The sequence below is a fragment of the Serpula lacrymans genome (assembly GCF_000218685.1).
Source record: "Serpula lacrymans var. lacrymans S7.9 unplaced genomic scaffold SERLAscaffold_7, whole genome shotgun sequence".
Taxonomy (NCBI): Eukaryota; Fungi; Basidiomycota; class Agaricomycetes; order Boletales; family Serpulaceae; genus Serpula; species Serpula lacrymans.
In genome coordinates, this window is record NW_006763296.1 from 315,209 (window position 1) to 327,897 (window position 12,689).

The 12,689-nt window shown below is 47.0% G+C and overlaps 3 protein-coding genes across 3 annotated transcripts; 1 reads left to right on the forward strand and 2 right to left on the reverse strand.

Annotated features, from left to right (window-relative positions):
- Window positions 1-196: 196 nt before the first annotated feature.
- On the reverse strand, window positions 197-4,488 carry SERLADRAFT_437889 (uncharacterized protein; the record flags this gene model as incomplete). Its single annotated transcript, XM_007318236.1, has 22 exons — window positions 197-517; window positions 574-660; window positions 714-779; window positions 842-928; window positions 990-1,130; window positions 1,184-1,255; window positions 1,309-1,406; window positions 1,465-1,688; window positions 1,741-1,989; window positions 2,040-2,101; window positions 2,157-2,529; window positions 2,583-2,755; window positions 2,816-3,002; window positions 3,051-3,136; window positions 3,184-3,500; window positions 3,550-3,641; window positions 3,697-3,791; window positions 3,847-3,953; window positions 4,004-4,113; window positions 4,166-4,202; window positions 4,253-4,291; window positions 4,347-4,488. 22 exons carry the CDS (start codon window positions 4,486-4,488, stop codon window positions 197-199), a joined length of 3,165 nt encoding a protein of 1,054 aa, XP_007318298.1.
- Window positions 4,489-5,268: 780 nt separating this feature from the next.
- On the forward strand, window positions 5,269-8,263 carry SERLADRAFT_449048 (uncharacterized protein; the record flags this gene model as incomplete). Its single annotated transcript, XM_007318237.1, has 6 exons — window positions 5,269-5,461; window positions 5,520-5,650; window positions 5,700-5,760; window positions 5,818-5,929; window positions 5,996-7,067; window positions 7,118-8,263. The coding sequence occupies 6 exons, from the start codon at window positions 5,269-5,271 to the stop codon at window positions 7,988-7,990; spliced, it is 2,442 nt and encodes an 813-aa protein (XP_007318299.1).
- Window positions 8,264-8,478: 215 nt separating this feature from the next.
- SERLADRAFT_437891 (uncharacterized protein) lies at window positions 8,479-12,582 on the reverse strand (the record flags this gene model as incomplete). Its single annotated transcript, XM_007318238.1, has 13 exons — window positions 8,479-10,153; window positions 10,205-10,218; window positions 10,277-10,443; window positions 10,497-10,641; window positions 10,697-10,901; window positions 10,985-11,064; window positions 11,117-11,207; window positions 11,269-11,449; window positions 11,498-11,551; window positions 11,607-11,724; window positions 11,789-12,170; window positions 12,226-12,378; window positions 12,437-12,582. 13 exons carry the CDS (start codon window positions 12,580-12,582, stop codon window positions 8,479-8,481), a joined length of 3,411 nt encoding a protein of 1,136 aa, XP_007318300.1.
- Window positions 12,583-12,689: the final 107 nt, after the last annotated feature.

Sequence of the window (12,689 nt, forward strand, 5' to 3'; positions counted from 1 at the left end):
CCTGCGTCACCCACGATCACACCATGTCCTATTATTTGACCATGAGTTAATCAATCTCTCAAAGCACTGATCCAGATTTTTCTTCACGGAATTTTCAGTGCGCACAGTGCGCAAAGTAAGTTGTGAGTGAAAAAGTCCTATGTCTTGTGCCAGGGTGGTTATTTTCATGCAGCGGTCTACATCCCATACTGATTTGTTACCGCATTTCGCTATCGCTTTCACTCCCGCTCTCGCTTCCACTACTTCCATCAGATGAGCCTTCATCTTCCTCTACCTCCAATGTCCGTTTCTCAACCTCAAATCCATGACCCGTGAAGCTTTCTGCAATCTGGTCAACCTTGGATGGTGCGGTGACAGCGACCACAGTGGAAGAAGACGAGTCGAAAACTGGTAGTATATGCTTCTTGAGCGCCACAAGAACATCGTCCTTCGTGACCTCTTGGTACTTTTCAAGAAGGTCTAGGTTGTAGTTTTGAGGGAGACCTTTCAATGCTTGATTGGTGAACGAATTGATGGCCTGTAGCGGTGGAGTCGGATTATGATGTGAATAGCTTGTAGTGATCAATTGCTTACCGCACGACCTGCTGTTGACACGTTTTTGGCTACACCGAAGACGACGCTGCTTTTAGCAGCATCCAGCGTGGTCTCACTTAGCTCAATCTTAAAAGATGGTCATTATCAAATCCAAACCGCGATAAATTCATTGAACTTACGGAGCCGTCAGCAAGCCCTTTAACAACCTTATGCGCTTCTTCGAACGCCTGTATGCTGCCCGAGCTCTGTAAACGGTATCAGCCTCCAGCCACGAACTCCAGCCACGAAAGTGAACAGAACTACATACTCTGTATAGAGAAAACGTCAATAGCCCAGACTCTCTGTCATGAGTGACATAAGCCCCGTAGGCTAGACCTGATCCCCGAATGGAGCGCTGCAAGCGAATGAAGAATAAGGTGGCCAAATACGGATGAAAGGATAATAAAATTTCAAACCCATAAAAAGCTTTCCGCAGCGTTAAGAACTTCCAGTGCAACCCGAAGAGCTGGGAACTCCGGATGATCAAATCCTTGGATACTCTTGGTAGTGTGATTGACGTATGAGCTTTCGATGGTAGGGAGGCTGACGATCGTTGCCTGTAACACGTATAAGATATCTGGACATCCACTCGATAAATATATGTATGCACCTTTTTCACAGGATTCTTGCCCAATTGACTAAGGGTTTGTGATGCAAGTGGTAATGAGGCAAGCTCGCTTTCCTGCGACGAGCTATGAGTAAGAAGTCCTAAACAGCGGGTTGAACACAACTCACAGGCAACTGTCTGAAATATTCCGCCCAAGCACTGCGTGGTTTTACCAGATCCAGAACATTTCCTGTCACAGATATACGGATACCAGAAGGATCGGTCACTAAAAATGAAAGAAGTCAAGCGGCGTTTCACAATGAAATATTTGAAAAGTAATTTACAGTAAGACCTCATTTCCTCGAAGTCAGCGATGACCTTGTCCGGATCCTCTTGTAGCTCTTTGGCGAGCTTCGGAATAAACTCTGCCTGGGGGAGTATCGCTCCAGCTCGGGAGGTCGAACTTTCGTCGAAGAGGTTCTCAGCCCAAACGGAGGATAGAACATTACTTCCATCACGTTTCAACTCTGGGATAGATTGTTGGAGTTTAGCGATGTTCACTTGAAGTCTGCCATTACGTGTTAATAAAAACCAAAGACATAGAAAAGGACACGATTCACCTCTCCTTGTTAAACTCGCTGTTGTAAACGAGATCTCTTAACCAAGCTATGGTCGACTGGTAGCGCGCGGTTTCGACTTTCAAGCTAACACGCAGAGTTTCTGAGAACTGTTCTGATATACCCAGCACAGTCTCATATGAGACGGTCTCAGCATCGAGCCTGTTAACGACTTCCTCGTGAGTCAAGTACTCTCCAGTTGCCCGTTTTACGGGCAGAGAGAAAAAGGCTGAAAGATAGGTCGAAATATATCTAGAAATGATATAAGCGACAGGTCCTGTGCACAGTGAAAATTCATTTACGGGCGTAGCCTGTGAGGTAACTTGGCCAAAGAGAAGAAAGCATGAACAGCCACGAAATCGGACTGGGAAATGTTAGTTTAGTCAGACCTACAACTATGAAAATGTAGATAACAATACCTTAACATGATCGTATTGTACGAAGAAAGAGAGGGGTCCACCATCTGCTTCAATACATTTTGCCAACTTGGACTGAGAAGTTTGCAAAGAAGATCCATGTCTTCCCTTCCCTTTCTCCTGATGGCTTTGTACGGGGATCCATGAGATGCTCTTAACATCTGGTACGGGGAATGATGTGAGAATGTCAGTCGGTATTGGCTTTTCGTGTTCAGCCTTGGCGGCATTGAGCTCCTCTTCTGCCTTAGCAAGCCCATCAGGACCTAACTTTTCCCTTTGAGCAGCCAGACGAGATTTCTCGTCCTTTTCGAGCCTCTCGACCAAACTAGCGGAAGGCTTTCCACGAACGACGACGTATGAAGGGTCAACATAATATCTGGTAGATGATGACAACCATGTAAAATACCCAAGCACACCATTGCCACTCACTGGTGTAAAAGATCTTTCCACTGCTGAGCTGACCATGTTCGGAGCGTTGCATAAAGATTGATCTCGTCCAACGAAGCATACAAATCTGAACCATCTTCTGCACCGTACAAGAAATCAGATATGATAGAACCAGAGAAGGTATCTCCTTTGGCAGACTCGAGTTTGCTGCGGAACTGATGATCAAGGACTTTTTAATTGGCCGTCTGGTAAAGAGTACACTGGTTGTGACTTACCTGCCGCTCGTCCCGATCGATGACCATCGACATTCGACTCATATCAATGCCCTCTTGACAAATCTGCTGGAAACTGTTCTTGAGTTTTGCGTCGAAATCATCTAGATGCTCGGAAGGTATAGATCCTATGTAAATCGGCAAGTCAACCAAAGTAGCCCGGACATCTTCGCCAAAGTAGATGTAGGAACTAAGGACAGTCAGCATGCAATTATCTAAGACACAGTAAATTATCTACCAGAGGGGTGATTCTATCTCTATATACTCTTTGTTCAGAGGAGCTACTGGTGAAGAAGTTAAATAGGTGCCGAGCATATCAAGCGCCTATAAACCTGTCAATCATATGACCTACAGATGTTGAATATTCAAACCTTTCGCTCTAAATATTTATCTGGAGAAGGACCGACGTAAGTGACGAGGAGTTCACCCATGCTTTCATCTTTCTCAGGGAATTCCACAGTTTCCTTAACGATCTCCTTGATAGGACCACGCTTCGCGCTGGGGGTTTCAACAAATGGGCGCTTCCACCCCGGAGGCCGGGGACCATGAATTTGACCGTGTGCGATGATGTTTGGCTCGATATGTTCCTGAGCGACTGTGAGAAGAGATTCAGTACCACTTGAAAGTTTTCCGGTCACTATAAGCGATAGATTGTGGGGGACGTAATATGTAGCATGGTAATCCCGAACTGAGATAACGGTAAGCTAAATGTATGCCAGGAGAATGAAATGACAAACTCTGTTCCACGCTCAAAGCCCTGAGCGCCTCCATTAAACCACCAGTTTCGCTGCGATAGGCGCTTCCGGGAGGATAGAGAATGCGCTGTGCCCTGTGGCATGGGTCAACACCGAGATCACACGCATACATTCGAGGAAGGTACAGACCGAAGAGCCATTAGATCACCTGAGGTATTTTCTCTGCCTTGCATTTCACTGTAGACCACACCAGAGTCTTCACCCTCGGGATTTATGTGGTGAACCTGAGATATTGGAATTTAACATTTGATTATTGCTATGAAACGTATTAAGACGTACTTCCGTAATATATGCTGCCTTGGTCATGGTGGGATACAGTATGTGATCGACGTATATCGGCAATAGCTGAAGAAAGCCTTGTTCTCCGGCCGTTGAGACAGTATATGCTAGGAAAAAATGTTCAGATCAAATAAATTCAATGGTATATGAATCTCACCGGTATGATCATTGTCCGTCCATGCGTTGGTACCGTTTGAGAATCCTCGATTAGCAAGATGGTCTATGATGCCCTTGTAAGGATAGTTTTCTGAACCCATGAACACGAGACTAGAAATTATGCATAAGCGATGTTGAAGGGTCACGAGATCAGTATACTCACTGCTCGAGTGTATGAGGGCAACCGCTATCATTGAAGACTAATTCGATCAGTAAAGAAAGGGGACATCATTCACACATGGACACCTACTTTCAGTGCCAATGACAAAATAACCGTTGACAAGGGGAGCTGAAATCAAAGATTTATAAACGAGGAGAATCTAAACGCTGGTGCAGGTGCATACCTTCATAATCAAGGTGAACGATACTCAAGCCTGTCACTCTGCTTCTCCATTTTGAAACTGAAATATCTGTGTAATCCAGGTGCACTCGCTTGACGAGATCAAAATTCCCGAATTTCTGTGTATCATTATTGGTAGGAGACATCGATGGATTAAGATGCAAAGAGCGGCTAGTATGAGTGAAGAGATGATTATTTGGACTAATACCGAGATGTCGCCGGCGCGGTGGTCCGGGAAAACCGCTGGCCAGATTCGAACTGCAGCGTCTTGAGGACTGCAGCGACGTAGAGTAAAACCGAGAAAGTGTTGTTTGTAGACCTTTAAGGATACGACATTGGTTTTGCATGTCCTTGTCTAACCGTCCACCACGTCGTCGACACCGTTTCTCACCCAATTTTCTTGGTTTCTCACTTATTAGTCACCGTGCGGAGTCTACGGCAGCTAGCCGGTAAAACCCTAACCCCGACTCACAGCTTGGCTCAGACCTCAGAAACGAATATCCATGCTGCGTACCTTCGTTTGTTCTGATAGTGGGTTGACTTACAGTGAAGTCAACAAAAGCTTGCTGCTAGACATGACAGTCTAAACGGGTCGCAGGATCACCTGATGCCCAGGTCGTTGAACTCAGGTAGCTTTATCATGCCAGTGAACTGTATAGCAGCAGACCTAGAGCCGAGCCGAGCTCGAGGAGGATACGAAAGCCCTGGTATACAGTGCACATAAGCCTGAGCCTGAGATATTCCATATCGTGATGTTTTATGTCAAGATTCAAGAGCAAGTCTGTTATCTTATCGTTTCCACGCATGGCCATTTCAATTCCCGACAGGCTTCTGTCGCACCATGACAGACTCAGACTCGGACTCACTTTGAGCATATCGTTCTTTTTCTGCAGTCTCAGTCCCAGACATCGTCTACGAACGCATTCATGTCGAGTGCAACGACAACTCTGCAGTTAGCAGAACGACCTGATGTTCACAAATCATGTCGCTCTATCGAATCACTCGTAAATGTACTCAACGATTACTGTGAAGCTGCGGGCGCAATCGTCGCTTTACAGAAAAAGTTAGTTAAAGCCCTCAGGGATACTGCAGGACTCAAGACAACGAGCGATGTCGCTGGTAAGTTTGGCTCAATATTTTCATGATAGCACTCTCAGATCGATGACTTGGGCTACAGCGAATGCCTTAACCGCGAGTGCAAATATATTCGATGCACTTGCCGAAGTCGACAGCAAATTCGCGAAATTTGCAGATAAAGAGTGTGACAATATTAGCTCTGAGGTTAAGAAATGGTTCAAAAAGCTTAGCGTAAGTCATATCAGAATCTACTGCTCAGTGTTTCTCATTCTGGACATAGAAAGACGAGAGGACTCACGACGATCGAATGAGCGACGCTAATGCTCGTATCAAACACGCTGGTACATTATCGTGACATGCTCGATATCTTTTTATTCAATCATTCTTCATCTTGCAAGGTCAAATATATGAGAAGAAATCTAAGAAGAGTGCACGTGATGCAAGTGAAGAACACGCTCGCTACATTAAACTCCTCAGCCTACTTGGCCCGGAAATGTCTCAAGAGAAACAGTAAGTCATCTCCCTCGATAGTTTCGATATCATTCAAGTATCATGTGGCTTAATACTCGCATATAGCAATCACGCCTTGCTTGTTACACAGCGGCACACATCCACAACGTACAGTGTAGCTGCTTGTCTCTCACGGGTTGCTGATGCAGAATGGCTTCGAACCTGTGAACACGTCCGCCGATTCTCTCCTACAATCGGTCAACTTGGAGAATGGCGTGCTCTATGTGAAGGAAACTGGACAGGACCTATACCTGATGACCTTCCCGATACGACAGACATGCGTGAGCCATACCCGACTAATGATGCATATAATCGTAGTGTTACAGAATGGGGTCAGACAATTAACTCAGGAAGTCAGCACTCACAACAATCCCTTCCTTTCCCCATATCTGGAGGACAGAGTGGTGTTTCATCGTCGATAGCACCTGTATCCCTCGAGAGGCCTCGTCCTGCTTTTAGCAATGTCGATCATACTAAGGACTCAGTCAATTCAATTGCCACACTCTCCGCTTTCCCTTCCCCCCCTACCCACTTCCCTATCCCTCCTGCCCCGAACGAATCAGAACAGAGTCAGAGAATGCAGATACAAAATTTGCAAGTGCCTAATGCTACTCTCGCAGGGCAAGCACCTCGTGTCCTATCCGAATCCCCGAAACCTATGGAGGGCTCGTTGTCCGATGACATACCTGGCCTTTCCGAATCCAGAAAGTTACCACCACCACCTCAAGCTACTGCAGTGACGCCTCCTGCCCGGCCGCCCCAAATATACTCGGATAACAATTTGCCAGAGAAAGTGGACTCAATGTTGATATCTTCAGCAGGCGGATCAGCTATACCAGAAGACTCTCCAGTAGTTGAGGAAACGAAAGTACTCATTCAATTACGACACAATACTGTCCAGAAAGTGCCATCAGGATCGGGACCTGATGCCCCTATAACCCCCAGTTCTACTCAACAGCAAAAGACCGAATCTCAATTACCGGAACGTGATTTTGGCACCGCAAAGGAAATGGGACACAGTCGTTCACAGCTCAAAAGCAAGAGTGTCGACCTGTCAAAGGCTGGCCTTGAGAGAGCGTCTTCCACGACGAGCAATGGTAGCATTGTAGCTGCCATGCGAAATCGATATGCACGAGTTGTAAGTGTTCACTAGACCTGTTAGCTTATTGTTAAACTGTTTTCCAACAGGCTGGTTCCTCTTCTCCTCCCCCAAAGGATGTCCCGCGTTTACCTCTAGGCGTTCCTGACTTGGCATCGCGATACCAGCCAGCTGAGGGATCACTATCACCCCGGCGTGCAGCAGCCTCGCCCACCCACGACCGCCGGCCAACACCAGACTCATCGCCTCAAGCTCTTAGCTCCGAGTCTCCTGTTAGGTCCAGTCGAGACAAGTCAACAGACGATGACGAGCTCGTGCGGCGCCGAAGGCGCATAGAAGAACTGGCCGAACTCGAGTTCCGAGAGAAAGAATACGAGCTGAGGCAGCGCGAACGCGATATTGACCAGAGAGCGCGGGAACTTGATAGGGATCGCGCGCAGTTTCTGAATGGACGTTTAGAAGGTTCCGGCACGAGTGACTCCCCGAAAGGTCCCCGTTCCGCCAATCCATATTCGAATTCCCGTCATTCCTACACGACAGCACATCTCGTCCCGCCTTCAGCCTCTCCTTCGTCCTCCCATATCCAGTATTCACAATCATCTCAGTCCAATTCGCAGTCACAACCACCTTCTCCTCTACCTATGAAAGAACATGCGCCATTCTGTGGGTGCGATACTTGTTCTGTCACGAAATACAAGGCTGGAAATGTATCTCCATCCCCCCATGATCTCCGTCCGCCCGAACCACCGATACAGCTCCGTCCAGAGAAACCCAAAGGCTGGATCAGGCGGCTGAGTATGCCTGCGGTGAGCGGTGCGTTTTCACTTGACGCGAAGAAGAATGCAAGTGCTAGTAGTCTGAAGGCAGGTTTACCGATGCCTGCGGAGAACGGAAGGCTTCGGAAGAGGAGCTTCGACCAGGGAATCAGTAATCGCTCTATCGTGAATGTGAAACGTCGATAATGATTATGTGAAACGGGTCTATTCAAGAAGTCGCTCTTGATACGTATACCAACTTTCTTATTTGGATCTCATCAGTTATATGTAATTTCGCAAATTTTTGCTTTGGTATTTTTTTGCTTCAATTTATCGTAATCATATGCTACTTCAATCGAGACACTTTCATGTCTGCAGTGCTACCTCTTCACGCTGGTTTTTATATGCTGCTTATCTATGATATTACAGTACCATCTGTATACCTTTGCTACGCATAATTTATTCAGGTTATACGTATCTGAGGTCACGTATTTGTTGGGCTTCCAAGATATTATAAAATTCGTTGCAAATGGCATGATAAAGTATAAGCATAATTTTATCGTTTTCTAAATGATCATCGTTAATGCATTACAATATGCTCAGTTAGGGATACCCATTCATTCGTTTAGTCTTCAGCGGAGATGATTGCACTACCCTAATCCAAGTCTTCCAGGCTATATCATCAATTTCACTGTCTACTTTTTCTTTTTCTTGCGGTTCTTCTTGCCTACAGTTTTATTTTCTTCCGTAGCGGTGGTTTCTTCAGCGGCGGCGGGAGTTTCATCTGCAACGGCAGGTGGGTCTTCGGGTTTTGGCGATGCAGGAACCGATGGTGTGGGAGCAGACTCCGACTCAAGACCAGCTTTTGCCTCTGACAATACATTGTCAAGAATGCCAGCAGGACCTTCCGTATCCATAGTATCACCAGCAGCAGCAGAATCCACATTTTCAGAGGACCCTCCAGCATCACCTGCTCCTTCAACTATATGTTCCGGAGGTGCGAGGTCACCAAGCAAATCCTGCGTCTCAGTGGCGTTCGGTTCAAGCGGTGCGTCCGATTGGGCAGGAGGCTCGACCGGTGCATCTGCAGGAGTACTATCTGCAGGCGTTTCTGGGTTTTCACCAGCTGTATTCTCGGGGGTTTGAGTATTTTCTGGAGCAGTCTCAGCTGGATGCTCAGAAGACGGAGCGAAATGATCAAATGCACCGGGTACTGGCGTCTGCTCAGTCCAAGCATCCACAAGAGGCTCAGTTGATTGCTGTGGAGCTCCTTCGCCCCATGATTGTTCTGGGTCCCCGACTGGTGCTTCGGCGCCAGCCGTAGTAGTTGCAAGACCATCGCCGTATCCAGTTATGTCCGCAGCTGGATCGGATCCCTTCATCCAATCATCGGCTGCACCGTTTCCAGTCATAGAGGGATCCTCTACATAGTTTTGCGTATTCTCGAAGCCCCACTCACCCGACACAAAAGTGTCCGCCCCGCCTGCTGGAGCTCCGTTCCACGAGTGCATATGAGTTTCAGTCTCGGCAGAATAGCTTGACGGTACAAGACTTTCTTCTAGAGCAACATTTTGTTCAAAGTCTATTGGAGCGTCTGGCGCGACAGCTAGCACAGCCTCCACCTCCGGTGCTGGCGCAGGTTCTTGCGGCTCAGGATGTAGTACAGGTTCGTTGATAATAGGGGTATCTGCAAATCTGACCTCCAGCGGGGGTCGTCTCTCGAACGGTGTTTCAGCGATAGGTGATGGTTCAGGTTTCGGTGTCTCGATCTTGGGTGTTGCAATTTTGGGTGTTGCAACCCTGGGCGTCTCGATCTTAGGTGTCGCCGCACCAATCGATCTCGATTTTTCTACTTTGGGAGATACAGCTGGGGTAGCCGCTTTGGAATTCGAACCCCATACTGAACTCAAAGTCTCCGCAAGTTTGCCTGAGCTCTTGCCAGTAGATGAATCCGTGAGCTCAGAGGGTGTTGTAGCTTTACTCGAACTCTTGGACGGCTTTTCCTTCTCCCTAGGTCTCTCTTTGACTTTCCCTTTGTCTCTGTGACCGTCGCTCTCTCTCCCACGTCTCTCGCGGTCCATATCGGTAACAATGGGAGGTACAGGTGGTGGTTTCAAAGGGGATGTGGCTTTGGGAGGGGACAATTTAGACATGCTCCGCTCAGTAGGAACTTCCAAGAATGCTTCTTGTCTAGAACCGACAGCAGATGGTGTCTTGCTACCTGATACCAAGGAATCTCGCGATCTTGCGCGAGACGCTGGCACAGAAGCAGAACGGGAAGAACTGACATAGTCGTCCTCTGGACAGCTGTCTGGCTCGTCTTCATCTGCTCGGTGACCACTCTCGCTGTAAACAATTGATGCCGGACCACTGATTCAGGGTTAGTATCACGCAAAGGCGATAAACAAAATAGTGACGTACTATTTGGTTCTACCCTAAAGATAGTAGGATCAGTAAAAGAATTTGAGACGCAAAGGTGTATAATCAACCCACGTTGTCATTCCATTTGATTCGAGCTTTGAACTCGGTCAAACCGAAATGAATCTCAACACTAAATACAATTGTCCAATACGTCTTGCCTCCTCTTCCATGTTTTGGCTCAGCACTTCCACTAAGCGGTGACAAATCTGCTCGAACGACGCATAATGTTGAAAACTCCTCTTAAGAAATCATAAGTTTATACACACAAGCTCCTTATCTAATAAATGCATACCTGCGTGTCGAATGATCCATTTCGGGATGATGTCTCCTCCTCTGTAACACCATATTTCGACCTCGAATACAGACAAGGTCGAAAGATTTGTAAGCTCTGTGCAATATTTTCTGCTAAATACTGTTGACTCTTTGACCTTGACGCTCTAAAAAAAATTAATTGGCCAATGCACGACCAAACTTCGTCATTATTTCACTTACTCTGGACAATATACAGTCAAATGCATCAGGTAACAGGCGAGGACCTGATGGAAGCTCGCAAAGCCTGCCCTTCCTTGCAATGTGTTCCTCGTCGGATTGGTCGAATTCCCGGAGATATTCTACACCATACATATACTTGGACATCCGAGCTGAGACGTGATGATCGCAATAAAAGCCGATCGCACCATCAGCAACAGCCTTCGACCTATGAGGATGTCATGAAACATGAAACAGGAACAGATTCGGAGAATACTAGAATACTGACGTTTGGGTGTCTGGTCTACTCACGGTAACATGGAATCGGGAAAGACGTTCCTGAAGTTGCGAAAAGAGCCAAGGGCTTGCTGCAAACCCTCCAACCAACCATACTGACTGTAGGCATGATGAGATGCATGCCCTGAGTGCAGAAACCACTCTTACCTTAATCATCCCTCCCGAAGCCTGTATTTGCGCTGTAATAGACGCTACAGCTGCTTCTATCGAAGGTTCGAAAAGTTCGGCTACCTCAACACTTATAGTGAAGTTCGAGTAAATCTTATATAGATTGCTTATAAGATACTGACTGAACTTACCCAGTCAGCTTTAGTTGACCACCTCTAATACCGACTGCAAAGTCCTTATCAAGAGGCGAGCCAAACGGAATGAACTGCAAGTCTTTCTTGTCGCGGAACAGTCGCTTTGTCGTCTCATCAAACCGTTTGGTGATATGATCGAGTGAATCAGGTTGGCCATACTTGGAATTACTGAGTTTCTCTGCCGCGAAGTGAGAAAAATCAAACTAAAATCCTCAGCCACTCATACCTTCCAAAAATTGCCTGGCTCTGCGACTGACAAAGACAGATCCTGCAAATATACCTGCAATAATCCACGAATAAATATTTGACATTTTCCATATTCAGAAAATACGCACAGTCTGGGGGAGCGACTTCTTCAATTACCAAAGGGTGAGTACCACGTATGGCATATGAACTGATATCTAGAGTGCCACCACCAGCGTCTGCAACCAGAAAGCCATGCTTAGACGGGTTCTGTTAAAAAAACAGGGAAAGTATTCAACTAGAAGGCATGTTAATAGCTGAAAATGAAATTTACCGTAAGGACGTCGTCAGCCAACCCATTCAAGACACAGGAATGCAAACTAGCCTCTCCTTCTGTTACAAATCGTATTCTCGACTTTCCCTCGTCTGTATCGGGAATGAGGCCTCCATAAACGGCAGCTCGTCGCATTTTCGTCTGCTGTGCGCCTTCCCAGCCATTTGGGTGACTGAGTACAAACTCGATGCTGCCCTCGACGGCCTGCCAGAGTGAAGGACCATTTGCATGGGTGTCGGTAATGAAATTGCGCGTGCAGCGGAAGAGATATGCAAGGAAGTCGCCAAAAATGTCCACTGGTGTCTTATGCCGAGGCAGCGGACTCAACCGCATTCCATTCATCTTGAGCTTCATAGCTTTCGGTCGCAGACGTAATTTGAAGCTGAAAGACAAATATGGTTTGACACAGATAAGACAGGCAAGAGACAAGAGCATACAGTTCAGCCTTTATCCAGCCTTCGTCTTCAGCCTGTGAAGTAATTGAAGCATCGTCTGCTTCTGCCCCAGCCGCTCTGAGAGTCCCATACTTGTCATAGTAAACTAAAGAGGGGATTTTTGAGTTGCCAGCGACATGTTCCTGGCCGGGAAATCTTGCGAAAGGGACGCGTCATCGTCGAAAAATGGCGAAAAGGCTAGAGAAAAGCATACCGCGTGACTCCGTGTATCTTGGGAACCTCTCCAGGCTCGAGGATGGCATAAGACACGCCGCTGAATGTTGTTCCGACGTCGAGTGCGATTGCAAGAGAACGCGTTGAACCGCCGTACGGTTTGCGCGTATCTGTGTTTGGCTTCATGCCAGGATAAAGTGCAGGACGCTTAGATCAAGGATTGGGGGTGTAGATACGTAGATAAAAAATTGGGATGTGCATATAACAAGGTTTTGGGCTTATTTGCCCTGGAC